The 13,521-nt window shown below is 40.9% G+C and overlaps 1 protein-coding gene and 1 pseudogene across 2 annotated transcripts in view; one reads left to right on the forward strand and one right to left on the reverse strand.

Moving 5' to 3' along the window:
* The window catches only part of TMEM114 (transmembrane protein 114), a 53,583-nt gene extending 52,289 nt beyond the window's left edge, over window positions 1-1,294 (reverse strand). For both annotated transcript variants that reach the window (XM_069088021.1, XM_069088012.1), the window contains exons 1-2: window positions 908-1,294; window positions 167-247 (exon numbers count right to left, since the gene is read on the reverse strand). In XM_069088021.1, the coding sequence (XP_068944122.1) occupies window positions 167-247; window positions 908-1,157 (331 nt within the window). In that variant the 5' untranslated portion in view covers window positions 1,158-1,294. The remainder of the gene's footprint in view (window positions 1-166; window positions 248-907) is intronic.
* Window positions 1,295-5,683: 4,389 nt separating this feature from the next.
* LOC138160917 (cyclin-dependent kinases regulatory subunit 2 pseudogene) lies at window positions 5,684-12,243 on the forward strand (annotated as a pseudogene).
* The last annotated feature ends 1,278 nt before the right edge of the window (window positions 12,244-13,521 follow it).

Below are 13,521 nucleotides of genomic sequence, written 5' to 3' on the forward strand. Positions count from 1 at the left end.
ACCTCCTTGCTTCCATCAATGGTAGCAAGTGTAGGTTAGTGGTAACTGGAGAAGGCCCTAAGGTGCTTGTATCTCTAGCTTAAAAATGTTCCACCCACCCACCAACCGTCTAAGATTCCTGTAGAATTTCCCATCCCCACTGCAAAACCTAGAGTAAGACACTCACTGAGAAGCTGTCTGTCTGAGTCCGAGACTGTCACGTTCTCCTGCCAGAAGGGGTTCATCAGGGGCGTGCACTTGCTTTGGACTATTGACGGAGGGAAGGTAGAAAGAACGTAAGCAACATGGGAAGTCAAACTTTTCAGTAAGTGCTTCTGTAAACTGGGAGTTTCAACCCACAAATTAAGGGGGGTTGCATCCATTTCCTCACACATACACACACGCTCTTCAGCAAAAAGTTCCCTTAAGTCAGAAGACAGTGACATTAGGATTTCGTGGCTAGGACTCCGTCTTCCCTAAAGGATCCCTCTTTCCATCAGCAGCCCCCAGTGCTTTTCCTCCCCCGATCTACTCTCATCCGCCAACTCCCCTTAGGAGTTCTAAGTTTGGCTCTTTGCTGTGAGGTGTCTGAGCTAACAGTCCTAGGACATTTTAGCGCCAAGATAAGAGCCCTGGGAAAAAGGTGAGTGTCTGACTGGAGGACTGAGCAGAATAGAGACAAGGAGATGGAGACGGAGGTAGACACCCAGCAAGGAAAAAAAAAATGAGGAAGGGCTGAAAAGCTTAGCCTGGGATAGGGCCCAGTTGCGCTGCATCAGGGTGTAGAGAGGGAGGAGGATGCCAGAGACCCGCAGGAAAGATGGGGAGATTTGGGAAAGTGGAAGCGAAGCAGAGACCTCCCTGTGTCCCGAACTTGTTAAACACACAGACACACACACACACACACACACACACACACACACCTTACCCCGACAGGTTCTCCAGAGCCCTGAGTGTGAGCTGAGCGGCTCCAATTGGCTCTGGTTGAAGCCTCTGACGTTGCCACCACCTGGATCCCCGGCCCCGCCTGTCCTAGGGCCCCCCGGGCGGCGCTGTTCCAGCCGGGCAGTGTCGATGATGTACCAAAAGTCTGTGCCGATGGCAGCTGCCAAGAGGACAAAGCTGAGCGCCCCCGACAGCCCCGCAAGCCCAGCTAGGGCACCCAGGCGCACCCTCATCTCGCACTGGTTCCACCTTCTGCTTCCCTGCCCAGGCAGTACTAGAAAGCTGGAGAGGTAGCAGAAGGAATCGGACCCGGGAGCAGGTCACCCTCACCCGGGGGAACCTCTCAGCCCAGTGAGAAACAACCCCTGCAGGTGTCTTTGCTTCCCCCCTCTCGCTGCCTCCTTCCTCCACCCTCTCACTCTTAGCCCCACCCCACCCTCCACACCCCGTTCCCCGCCCCTTCTCCTCTTGAGCTCTCTCCGTTTCCTTACATCTCTCCTTGGCCCTGAATAAAGCCCCTATCTCCTCGATCCAGTTCACGCTACAGGTCCTGTCCCCAAGCCGCCTGCCTCCTCCCCCCTTTCATCGTTTCAGCCATGGGCCAGCCTGACCAAGGTAGGAGCACCTTGCTGCGGGTGGGATCGTCCCTCCCTCCCAGCCTGGAGCGTGCCTGGGAGAGCTTGGAGCGGGGAAAAAAGTACCGGCCAAATACAAATTGCAGGAGCTAAATAGAGGTCTAATGGGTTTTCCTAGTTTAAAAACAAACAAACAACAAACGTGAAGAGTTGCAAAATGAAAAGACCAGCTCTCTCATCGCTTGCTTCCACAAGCAGAAACACCTCTCTGACTACACAGAATCAAAGTAAGGGGAGGAACCTCAGAGGTCATCAGGTCCAAACCAGAATACCCTCAACTTCAATTTCACCTCCTGGCAGAGAGAACTTTCCAATGTGGCATCAGAAAAATAAAATGCCCCAAGCTGGAAGCCCGATCAGTATCCTAGCAAGGAAAGGGGGGAGGGGGGCGTTTCCAGTTCCCCCAAATAATCTGAATTGTAAAGAACTTCCTTGTCATTCCCATTTTCCCCAACTTTTGAAAATCCTAATAGGGTCTATGTCTAGAACAACATAGATAAAATTCAGAATTGTGAAGACTGCCCTCCTTGCCTAAGAATCAAATAATTTCAGAAAGAGACCTTAAAGAGACCAAAAGAACTTGCCTCCTTTTGCTGACAGTGCAACTGAAGGTCAGAAAGATGAGTCTTGTACAAAGTCTCAATTAATGACAATCTTAATTAGAACTCAGAAAGATAGCATGCCATTGTGAATATGGCGGTGGCCTCCAGCATCAAAAAGACCTGTGTTCAACTTCCGCCACTAACACACTATGACACACATTTGAGTCTTGGCAAAACATTTCAAATCTCTTAGAGCCCTGTTCTATATAACTTGGTATGACTAAGTTTGCAGACAAGGTGTCAATGTGTATTGGTTTATAGAATTTTCTCACCTAGAATGCCAAATATCAATAAAAATCATAGGTCCCAACCCCACCCCACATCAAAAAAAAAAAAAAATCTAGTCCTCTTACCACTATTCCATGCTGTACCTCCAGTCTAATAGAGACATAAGTGCAGATGAGTAAAATTCAACAGTTCCAAAGGATCATTAAACATACTAAGGTATTTGCATAATATATGTCAAAAGTTTCATGAATTGCTATCTGAGGGATACAACCTGACTTCGTTGTGTTCTTTTGGTTTTAAAAAAGCATAGGTGCTAATGAGTTGTGTTGTTGTTGCTGCTGCTGCTGTTGTTTTAATGGATTCAAGGGTCCTTTTCAAGAAAAATGGCAGACTTCTCTCAACAACTTTACCATTTAATCACTCAAAGAGGCACGGAACTCTAGAAACGTCATCCATAAGCATGAAAACAACCTGTATGTGAGTAGTGATTACTGAATGCCACTGTGTTCCCTCCACCTTCTACCTTCTTTCATATAGAAGACAAAATTAATTTTCTTAGAGTCTAATGACAAACTAGCCCCATACAATGAAGATCAAAGAATCAAGGAAAATTGGAACTAGAATGGAATCTATTTTATAGATTACTTAGAGTGGATGAGTGACCTGCCTAAGAGTACTCAGAGAATTAATAACAGAACTGGGAAGAAGATAGGACTGCTAGAGTGGAAAGAACACAGGGCTTAAAGTCAAAAGACTTTGTTTTAGCAGAAATGCAATGTTACATAAGTCAACAGTGTGACATAGCCAAAAAAAAGGATAATTCCCTCCTACGTTGTATTGAGGTTCAAAACAAGGAAGATGATGGTGTTACTACACTCCATCCTAGTCAGAGAGCCCATGTAAAGTATTGTATTTGGTCCTGGGTCCCATATTTTAGGAAGGATGCTACAGATAAGTTGGAAAGTGTCCAGAGGCAGGCAACCAAGATGGTGAAGGTCAAGCAATATGAAGATGAGATTAAGGAACTAGCAATGTTTAAATAGAAAAAGAGAATACTTGGATGAGAACATGATAGCTTTCTTCTAATATCTGAAGGGTTGTGACATAGAAGACGAATTAGCCTTGCTCTGCTTGATCCCAGAGAAAAAAAGTAGGAATGTTGGGTAGAGGTTGCAGAGAGACAGCTTTAGGTTTAACATAAGTAATGGCTTTCCAAAAAGTAGAACCTCCCAAAAAGAGAACAGATTGCTTCAGGAAGTATTCAACTCCCCCAGCAAGGTATGTCTTCGAGCAAAGACTAGAGGATCACTTTTTTTCAGTATGAAGTAGAAGAGATTCTTGTTTGTGTATGAAGTAGACTCGCGGACCTCCTAGGTCATAAATTGAATGAGATGGCCACCCAGGTCCTACATACATGCACACACACACACACACACACACACACACACACACACACACACCTTCCTAAGAAGGGGGGCTCACTCATTTATGGCAGGGGTAGGGGTTTCAAGTGTAAGAACCACAAATTGCTGGACCATAAAGTCATCAGGGTTGTTGAACCTTGTGGTTGTTCAGTGGGGCACAGAACTAGGGTTAGCATGGCCAGGAGATAAAGTGAGGTATCTGATCCAGGATCAGATACTCAGCACCACACCCAGAAATAACTGGCCGTGTAACCTTGAGCAAGTTACTTAACCCCGATTGCTTTAAAAAAAAATTAAATAAAAAAATAAAGTGAGGTATCTGGTTTGGTTCACTTGGCAATTACAAGCAAGAGGGATTTGTTAAACATATCAGGGGATCTGATCAATCACTTCAGCTGCAACCTCAGCTTCTAAGTTATGGTCCCCTGGAAAGTAGGGAAATTCCAACAAATTTAAATGGTATAATCATTACACATATCATACCTATTGACAGATATTATAAATCTCATTTCCACATTATATATATACATGTATGCATATGTATATATATGCACACATATATAACATTTTCCCCAATTATATATTAAAACAATTTTAACAGTTTTGAGTTTCAGATTCTATCCCTCTGCCGTCCCTTACCTCTTCCCTCCCTAACTGAGATTAGATGTTGTGTATAAAGTAGGGTTCTGTAGAGTTGGTGGATATCCTTGTGATCTATCAATAAATTAATCATCCTCTCTAAATTTCAGATTCCTCATGTTAAGAAAAGGGGATCACAATACTTTCTCATTCCACACACACATGGTTGATCTGGACAATATTTCAATGCTGTAAGTCATAGGTGAGGGCACTCCCTCCCCCATTGTAGATTGGTGCCCTTCTATGCTTTGGTATCTGGCTTCATGAATTGCTATGACCAAAAAAAGTTTCATAATAGCTGATCTTCTGGTAATGAGCTTCTCAGAATTTAGCTAGGTAGAAACAACCGTCTGGTGATGAACTTCTCAGAATTTAACTAGGTTAAGCTAGAACATAGTTCATCAGTGATGTTTAAAACCTTTCCAGTCAGGTAGGACATAGCAAAACATGTGTTCCTTTGGTATATAGCCTTTGAGGGTCATTCTGCATATGTAGTATTAGGCAACTCTGGTAATCCCACCTTTCTCCCATTCCTCCCTCCAAACCTTTACTTGACCCAGGCTTGTCGCCAGGGTGATTTCATGCTCCCAAACCCAAGAAGAATGTCTCAGTGTTCTTCTGCACTCTTACCTTCCCTCCCACCAAAAATCAGTATCTTCAGCTGATGGGAAAATGTTTCAGATATCCTCATGCATGTTTCCCCAGACGCACGGCTCAGGCTAGTAGGCCTCACTTTCCTCATCCCTCCCCCTCAACTTGCTCCCCTCCCTGTCATCTCAGCTCCCAAAGGCATTCAAGATGATGATGGTTATGGGGTCCAAAGGTGAGCTGCCCAAAAGGGATGGGAAGACTAAGCAATTCTACCAGAAGTATGACTTTTAGTATGTCCTTGGCAGATGCATAAGCTCTGTGGTTTTGTGCTGTGTTCACTATCACTGGCCAGGAATTTGAATTAAGATAGTGGAGGCGATGACTGCTAAAAGACTGAGATCTAAGCAGCTGAAAGAAACAGGAACCAACTAACAGAATGTTACCCACATTTTGTACCAGGGAAATGTTTACCCTTATGTTGGGTAATTTCTCCAGTTAAAATAGGAGGGGAAAGTGCTTACTCTATACCAAGCACTGTGCTAAGCTCTGGAGATACAAATTAAACAAGACAGTTCCTGTTCTCAAGGAGCTTGCACTCTAACATAAGAGGATTCAGTAACAAGATGGATGGAAAGACCCAATGACGCTGAGGGTAAAGTGGCATGGAAGATGGTAAGGACTGTTGGTCCTCCATCTTAACACAGGGATTGTATTTGATGACTCCCTGCTCATCCAAAAGGTGTGAACTGCCATGCCCAGGAGCCTTCAATGGGTCCAACCCACCATCACTGGGAAGAGGGAAGTGGGCCTGAGAGTCTGGGAAGAAGGGGGCAAGTATGGGTGGCTGGGGTAAAGAAGAAAAAGAAGGTCTCTCAACACTTCCTCCACTGACACCTGTTTCCATTAGCACCCAGGCCCACCTACCATTGTCCACCCCAGGTAGGTTTACCCTTCCATACCAGCATTACTTCTGCTCCCTCCTTGATGCTCATACCATTCTAATTTTGTTTTGTCAAATCTTTGGTCCCTGTCTTCTCTTTCTTATCTCCTTTCCCTTCCCTATAATAATAAGTACCCTCTCCTCTTTACAACAAGAAAGTACAGTTTTTTTAATGTATCTCCTTCCATTTTATATGTTTCTGTCTTTCCTCTTTTTCCTTTCTTTCCTCAGTCACTTTCATCTATTACCATAAGCCTTCTAGCTTCATATGCCTGTTGTGTGGCTTATGTGTATTGCCCTGCCTGGAATTAAAGCTATTCTTCCACACCTTTCTGCCCCCCATCATCAATTGCCTAGAGGTGTGACAACCTTCTCTCCATACTCTTCTCCATACCTGATTTTGTTGTGGCCCTTTCTGTTCCCCTGGGCTCCTTTCTAATTCCCCTTGGCTTTCTGTGGCCCTCCTTCCAAAGCTAAAAATGACAAATCAACCACAAGTTAATACTGTAACATAGAGGGACTAGAAAGATAAATCACCTTCCAGCTAAAATAGACTCCAGAATAATGTTATTTCGGTATTTCTGTGCTTACACTCTGTCTTACAAGGTGATCACTCTCCAGGGATATTGGCAGTCCAGGCTAGGTATGGGGTCTGTTGACTAGTGGAAGTGATTAGATCATAATCCTATTATATTAATCACCCCATCAGTTTTTCTTGTCCAGGTCTATAATTTCTAAAATTCCAGCTAGGTAGGACCTGGCAAAGTATGTATTCCTTTGGTATATAGCTTTTGACGGTTGTTCTCCCTACGTAGTAAATAAGGATTGCTTTTTTTGTATTTCTGTCCCCAGTGCTTTGCACAGTAGCAGGCACTTAGTGAAATTGTTGAATAGAATCAAATTAAATTGAACTTTCATTCAATGTTTAATATTCAACAAAAATTTCGTAACTAATCCAAAAGCATTAAACTACTATCCATTTATCATTATTACAGAGTTCATTTATTTCTACTAAAGAATTTATTAGTCTGCTTTCTGCAAAATGCTATGCTAAGTGTCAGGAATACAAATACAAAGAATGAAAAATTCCTACTCTTAAGGGGCTATGTCCAGAGCACTTTGCTTAGAGACTAGGGGAGATTAAAAGCTATGCCATCATATAGCTTACTATCTTGCATAGGGAATAAGCCACAAGCACCCCAATATATGGAATGCACAATAATGCCTGACAAATACCTGGGAAAGGACCTAAATGAGATTCTGTAGAACCTTGCCCCTCATCAGATCAGTGACTTATCTCAGCACTCCTGCCCTCCTCTCTGAAGGCTAAAAGATACATTAACTCCTACATTACCCTCTGGAAGCATCTAGAGAAGGGACATTGTGGAGAAACACTCTAATACAAACAAATTCTATTTCAAATTCTGTGGCAGATTCATTCTACAAATCCTCTATGAGTTAGTTTCAATCACCAAAGCTTTTTTTCAATTTGTCAGCTCTAACACTGACTTTCTAATCCCAATCATCTCTTCTTTCTGTCTTAGGCACAAGTGACATGTTCATGCTATATCTCCTCTTAAACTTCCATTCCTTTTCCAATCTCAGGTCCATTCCTACCCAGGTCATTCATTTCCTAGCTTATTTTGCTATGCCTTCTGGGACCCCAACTCTGTTCTCAACAAATATCTATATGTCCTTGTATGTTTTCATTAAAATTCTTTCTACATACTTGCTTTAGAGGTAGAAAGCAGAAATCTGAGTCCCTCCACCCCCTTAACAAATACACTATACATTTTCCAAAACTCTCCAATGAGTTCCATCCATTTCATCACTCCTAACTTTGAGGTCTACCAGAAGGAGGAAGCTTGCTCCTTGATCACCACCACCACTTTCAGGTCATTCCTCAGCCACCAACCTTCAATAACTTTTCCTTTTTTAAATAATATTTTATTTTTCCCAATTGCATTTGTAATGTTAATGGAATGCAAAGATTTTTCCCATCCAATAATAGGCTTATGTGACCACATGTGTCCCCTTTTCCCTTGGAACAGGAGCTATTTTCCCAGTTCTAAAGGTATAGAGCTATTTCAATCACAGTTGTGATATATCCAGATTCACATAGAGCCCATTGCAGGAGGAACTTGCCTAAGGAGGAGCTTTCTTAGGGGGAGACTTGCTTAGGGGAGGTTTGCTTCTAGGAAGGCTTTCACACCTTTTGGTACTAAGCCAATTGGGCAAAGTCACCAGGGTTGTGGTGCCTTCTGGCTCTCAGTCTATTAGTTGAAAACTATATATACTGAAAGGTTGGTATTTTACTTTGGGAATTCACTTATGAGAAGGACCTTTTGATTCCCTGGACGGGACTCTAAGTAGCTCTTTGTTAAGAGCCCCCTGACCACTCAGCAGTTTGTGCTCTCCCAATCTGGTGGTATATGTAGGTGGTTCTATTAGTTTGTTCAGACAGTAGGAGCCCTGTCCATTGAATTTCTGTGCTAATTTCTCTGCTTGTATTTTCTACTGATCTGTAATTAAAGTAAGATTCTTGACCCCTTTAAAAATTGTCTTTCCTTTAGCAAAGCAGATCAAAAAGAACCTGTGCTAGCAGGTCATCCTGGGGGTGCTAGGGTACTTGCTAAAACACATCTAAAGACAAATTTTAAAATTCATTTTTTTTAATTTTGATTTTCAAATTTTCTTCCTCCCTCCCTTCCCTCCCACTCCCTAAGATAGTAAGCCATTTAATATAGGCTACATATGTGCAATCATGTAAAACATGGTTCCAGGGGCGGCCAGGTAGCACAGCAAGTAAGAGCACCGGCTCCAGTGTCAGAACAACCTGGAGATCGAATCCCGGGCTCAGACACTTAGCACCCACCCAGAAACACCTGGCCGTGTAACCTTGAGCAAGTTACTTAACCCTGATTGCTTAAATAAAAAAAAACATAGTTCCATATTAGCCATGTTGTGAAAAAAGAAACAGACCAAAAGAAAATGTGAAAAAATTAAGAAAGTGAAAATAGTATGCTTCAATCTGCATTCATATTGCATCAGCTCTTTCTCTAGATGTAAATGGTGTTTTTCCTTATGAGTCCTTCAGAATTCTCTTGGATCATTATATTACTAAGAATAGCTAAGTCATTCATAGCTCATAATTGTACAATGCTGCTGTTAGTGTGTACAATGTTCTTCTGTTTCTGCTCACTTCACTTTGTGTAAGTTCATTTAAGTATTTCCAGGATTTTATGAGATCCATCTGCTCACCATTTCTTATAGCGCAACATTATTCCATTACATTCATATACTGTAACTTGTTCATCCATTCCCCAATTGATGGGCATCCTCTCAATTTCCAATTCTTTGCCATCACAAACAGAGCTGCTATAAATATTGTATGTGGATGTAGGTCCTTTTCCCTTTTATATGATTTCTTTGAGATGCAGGCCTAGTGGTACTGATGGATCAAAGGGTATGCACAGTTTGATTACCCTTTGAGCATAGTTCCAAATTGATTGGAATGATTAATTCCAATAATTCCAGAATGATTGGATCAGTTCACAACTGTATCAAGAGTGCATTAGTGTCCCAATTTTCCCATGTCTTCTCCAACATTTGTCATTTTCCTTTTTTGTCATATTAGCCAATCTGATATGTGTAATATGGTACCTCAGAATTGTTTCAATTTGCATTTCTTTAATCAATAGTGATCTAGAGCATGTTTTCATATGACTATAGGTAGCTTTAATTTCTTCATCTGAAAACTGCCTGTTCATAACTTTTAACCATTTATAAATTGGGGAATGACTTGTATCCTTACAAATTTAACAACTTTTCCTTTTTTTAATATCTGTTGGTCCTAGATATTGTCACTTAAAATTCCCAAGTCACTCTGCTAATTTTCTTAATCTCTTTAATACTTCACTAATAATTTTCCTCTCCATTCCATCCCCTGACATCATCTGCAGTGACTTTAGTATTTATGTTGACAAGTCTTCTGAAGTCTTCTCCTCTCGATTCTTAGAACTCCATCATCCCCATTTCAATCATCCTTACCAGATCCTCAGTAGCAGAGGACATAATAAACAGTGTCAAATGTTGTAGAAAGGTCAAGTAATATACGGACCTAAAAAGATCATTAGATTTGGCAACTAAAATTCTATTTATTGACCTTTGAAATAGCATATTCTGGACAATGATGGGGGCAGAAGCCATGTTATAAGGGGCTAAGGGGAGAGTGGTGAAGAGATAAAGGCATTAGGCATAGAGAAGTTTTTCAAAAAATTGGACAGTAAAGAGAAATAAAGAGATGGAATTAGCTAAATAGGGTTGAAGAGAAGAAAAAAATATTTTTAGGATTAGGGACATCTGAGCATTGCAAAGGCAGAGGAGAATAAGCCCTTTAAAAATGAGAGAATAAAGTTGCATGAGACAGCTAAAGAAAAGTCCTGGAAGAGGTGGAAAAATATGAGATCAAGGAAACAGACAGAAGGGTTAGCCTTTGTGATTTTTTTTCTGTGACCACAGTAAAGGAGGAAGTAATGGGTAAAGATGCTAAGAAGTTTTGAAGAAAGGTAAAGGCATTCGAAATCAGATTGCCTCTACTTCCTATGTGAAACAGGAAGTGAAGACACCTGTTTTCATTATAAGGACTGGGGCTACAGTTAATGAAAAAGAGAAGTGAAAGGAAAAAGTTAAAACAGCCGCTGAGATGGGATAGGAGAGTGATGGTAGAAGAAAAGGATGTCAAGAAGCTGCAAGGGTTCTTTCTTAGTCATCTTTCAGTGGGGTCCAACTCTAAGTGATCCCATTTGGGGTTTTCTTGGCAAAGGTTCTGGAGTCATTTTCCCTTTCCTTCTCCAGTTCATTTTACAGGTGAGAAAACTGAGGCAAACAGGGTGAAGTGACTTGCCTAGTATCGCCCAGATGGTAAATGTCTGAGGCCAGATTTGAACTCAGGAAGATGAGTCTTCCTGACTCCAGGCCTGGTGCTCTATCCACTGAGCCACCTAGCTACACCTTAGCCAAAGTCATTTTAAACTTGAAACCAGCTTGATTTGCATGATTTTTCACTAGCAATGTTCCCTGCCCCAGACTGGAGCTATGTGAGTAATGTGTTAATATAAATAACTGTTATTATCATTATTAGTGCTTCTGGAAAAGTTGATGAGAATTCTGAGTATATTCTTCAAGATATAGCCACAGGGTTGAAATGATAAGTGAATATGAAAAAGACCTAATCCATTCTCATTTATTTTTGGAACAGACAGCCATTTTTCTATGATTTGAAGGTTACTGGGATTCTCTAAGCCCTATACTCAACTTCTATCTGTGATCTCACCACTGTGGGCACTCCCTCCAAAGATGCAAATTGCAATCCATCCCCACCTCACTAAGTAGAAGTTGTGTCCACCGCTTTTCACAAATCCTCCATAAGAGGGCAAACCATTGTATTGGTGGCCTTCCTCCAAGTCTTTTCATTTTACATAGGTACCAATGGAGCAGAAACACTATCCATCTCTTGCTCTCAGCACATGAATCATCCACCTCCTTTTCTGATCATACATCTCTACACCACTGCTCTTGTACAGTTCTTCCTTAGAAATACATTACAGACCTACCATGCAACTTTTGTTTCTTTTTCAATGACCATCAATTTGAATTATTTGGAGACTATGGTATCCTATAACTTGTAGCCACATTGCATCACCGGAAGAATTATTGTTGTTAAAAAGGTGGGCCTTTCCCACAAGCAGATCTACTACTTGGACAAGAATTTTGATGAGCACTATGAGTATTGGCATGTTATGTTACCTATTGAACTTTCCAAAAAAGTACCAAAAACCCATCTGATGTCTAAAAAAGAGTGGAGGAGACTGGGTGTCCAGCAGAGTCTTGGAAGGGTTCATTATATGATTCATGAGCCATTCATGAGCTCTTTAGAAGATCTCTTCCAAAAGAACAACAAAAATGAAGTTTATTTGGGTTCTTCACTTAAATTTTTTTCAAACTATGTATATGTGTATATATGGTAGAATTCAGTGAATACTTGAAAAAATGTACAAATCATTCATCCATACCTGTGCATGAGCTGTATTCTTCACAGAAACAGAGCTCAGTTAAATGCCACTGCAAGTAGGCTGCTTTACAATGTTTAAGATATAATTTTTCTCTAGTCAATTTTCTCTTTAATATAAGTGCCTATCTGACTTCTCCTTGAATTATATTTGTTTAATAAAGTTCATATGTTAACATGTAAAAAAAAATTATGGGCCTTTGTCAAAGGATATGAACAGGCAGTTTTCAGAGGAAGAAAATAAAAATATCTATAATCATATAAAAATCTAAATCACTATTGCTTAAAGAAATTCAAGTCAAAACAACTCTGAGGTACCATATCTCACCTGTCAGATTGGCTAACATGACAAAACAGGAAAATGATAAATGCTGAAGAAGATATGGGAAAATTGAAACTAATGCATTGTTGGTAGAGTTGTGAACTGATCCAACTATTTTGGAAAGCAATTTGGAACTATTCCCAAAGAGCTATAAAAACATGCATACCCTTTGGCCCAGCAAGACCACTTCTAGGGCTATCTTCCAAAGAGATCTTACAAGTGGGAAAGGGACCCATATGTACAAAAATATTTACAGCAGCTCTTTTTGTGGTAGCAAAAAAATTGGAAATCAAGGGGATGCCCATCCATTGGGGAGTAGCTGAACAAGTTGTGGCATATGAATGTAATGAAATACTACTGTGGTATAAGAAATGAGGAGCAGAAGGACTTCACAATAACCTGGAGAGACTATATAAACTTATGATGAGCGAGAAGAGAAGAACCAGGAGAAATCTCTACACAGTCACAGACACAATGTACGTGTGATGACTAACTTCAATAGACTGGGCTCCTCTCAGCAATGCAGGGTTATAAGACAACTCCAAAGGACTCATGATGGAAAGAGGTACCCACATCCAGAGAAAGAGCTGCAGAGTCTGAATACAGAGTGAAACAAACTACCTGCTCTCTTATTTTGTTTTGTTATGTTTCTTTCTCATGGTTCATTCCATTGGTTATAATTCTTCTTTACAACTTGATTATTATGAAAATATGTTTAATGTGAAGGTATCTGTAGAACCTATATCAGATTAAATGCTGTCTGGGGTGGGAGAAGGGGCTAGGACAGGGAGGGAGAGAAAATTTGGAACTCAAAAACCTGTGGAACTGAATGTTGTAAACTAAAAATAAATTAATTTAAAAGGAAAAAAAGAACTAAATATGTAAAAAAAAAAAAAAGAATGGGCCTTTGTTTTAGGAAGAATCATGGATTCGCTACAAGCACTGGATACGTTCCCAAAGGCAATCCAACTTGCTTTCCTCAATTCTAGGACTATTTCATCATCTAACTGCAGTAGTGTAGGTACAAGATATAAATATTGATAGACCAGATATATTAGCTCTGCACCCAATTGTATATTTTGCATATTCTTTGCCCACATGGTTTCTGCTGTGGTGAAAGGGAGACCAAATTCTCCTGAATGATTA

This window comes from Petaurus breviceps, unplaced genomic scaffold (genome assembly GCF_028583685.1).
Source record: "Petaurus breviceps papuanus isolate PSGF00001 unplaced genomic scaffold, PetGlider_PUasm1.0 118, whole genome shotgun sequence".
Classification (NCBI taxonomy): domain Eukaryota; kingdom Metazoa; phylum Chordata; class Mammalia; order Diprotodontia; family Petauridae; genus Petaurus; species Petaurus breviceps.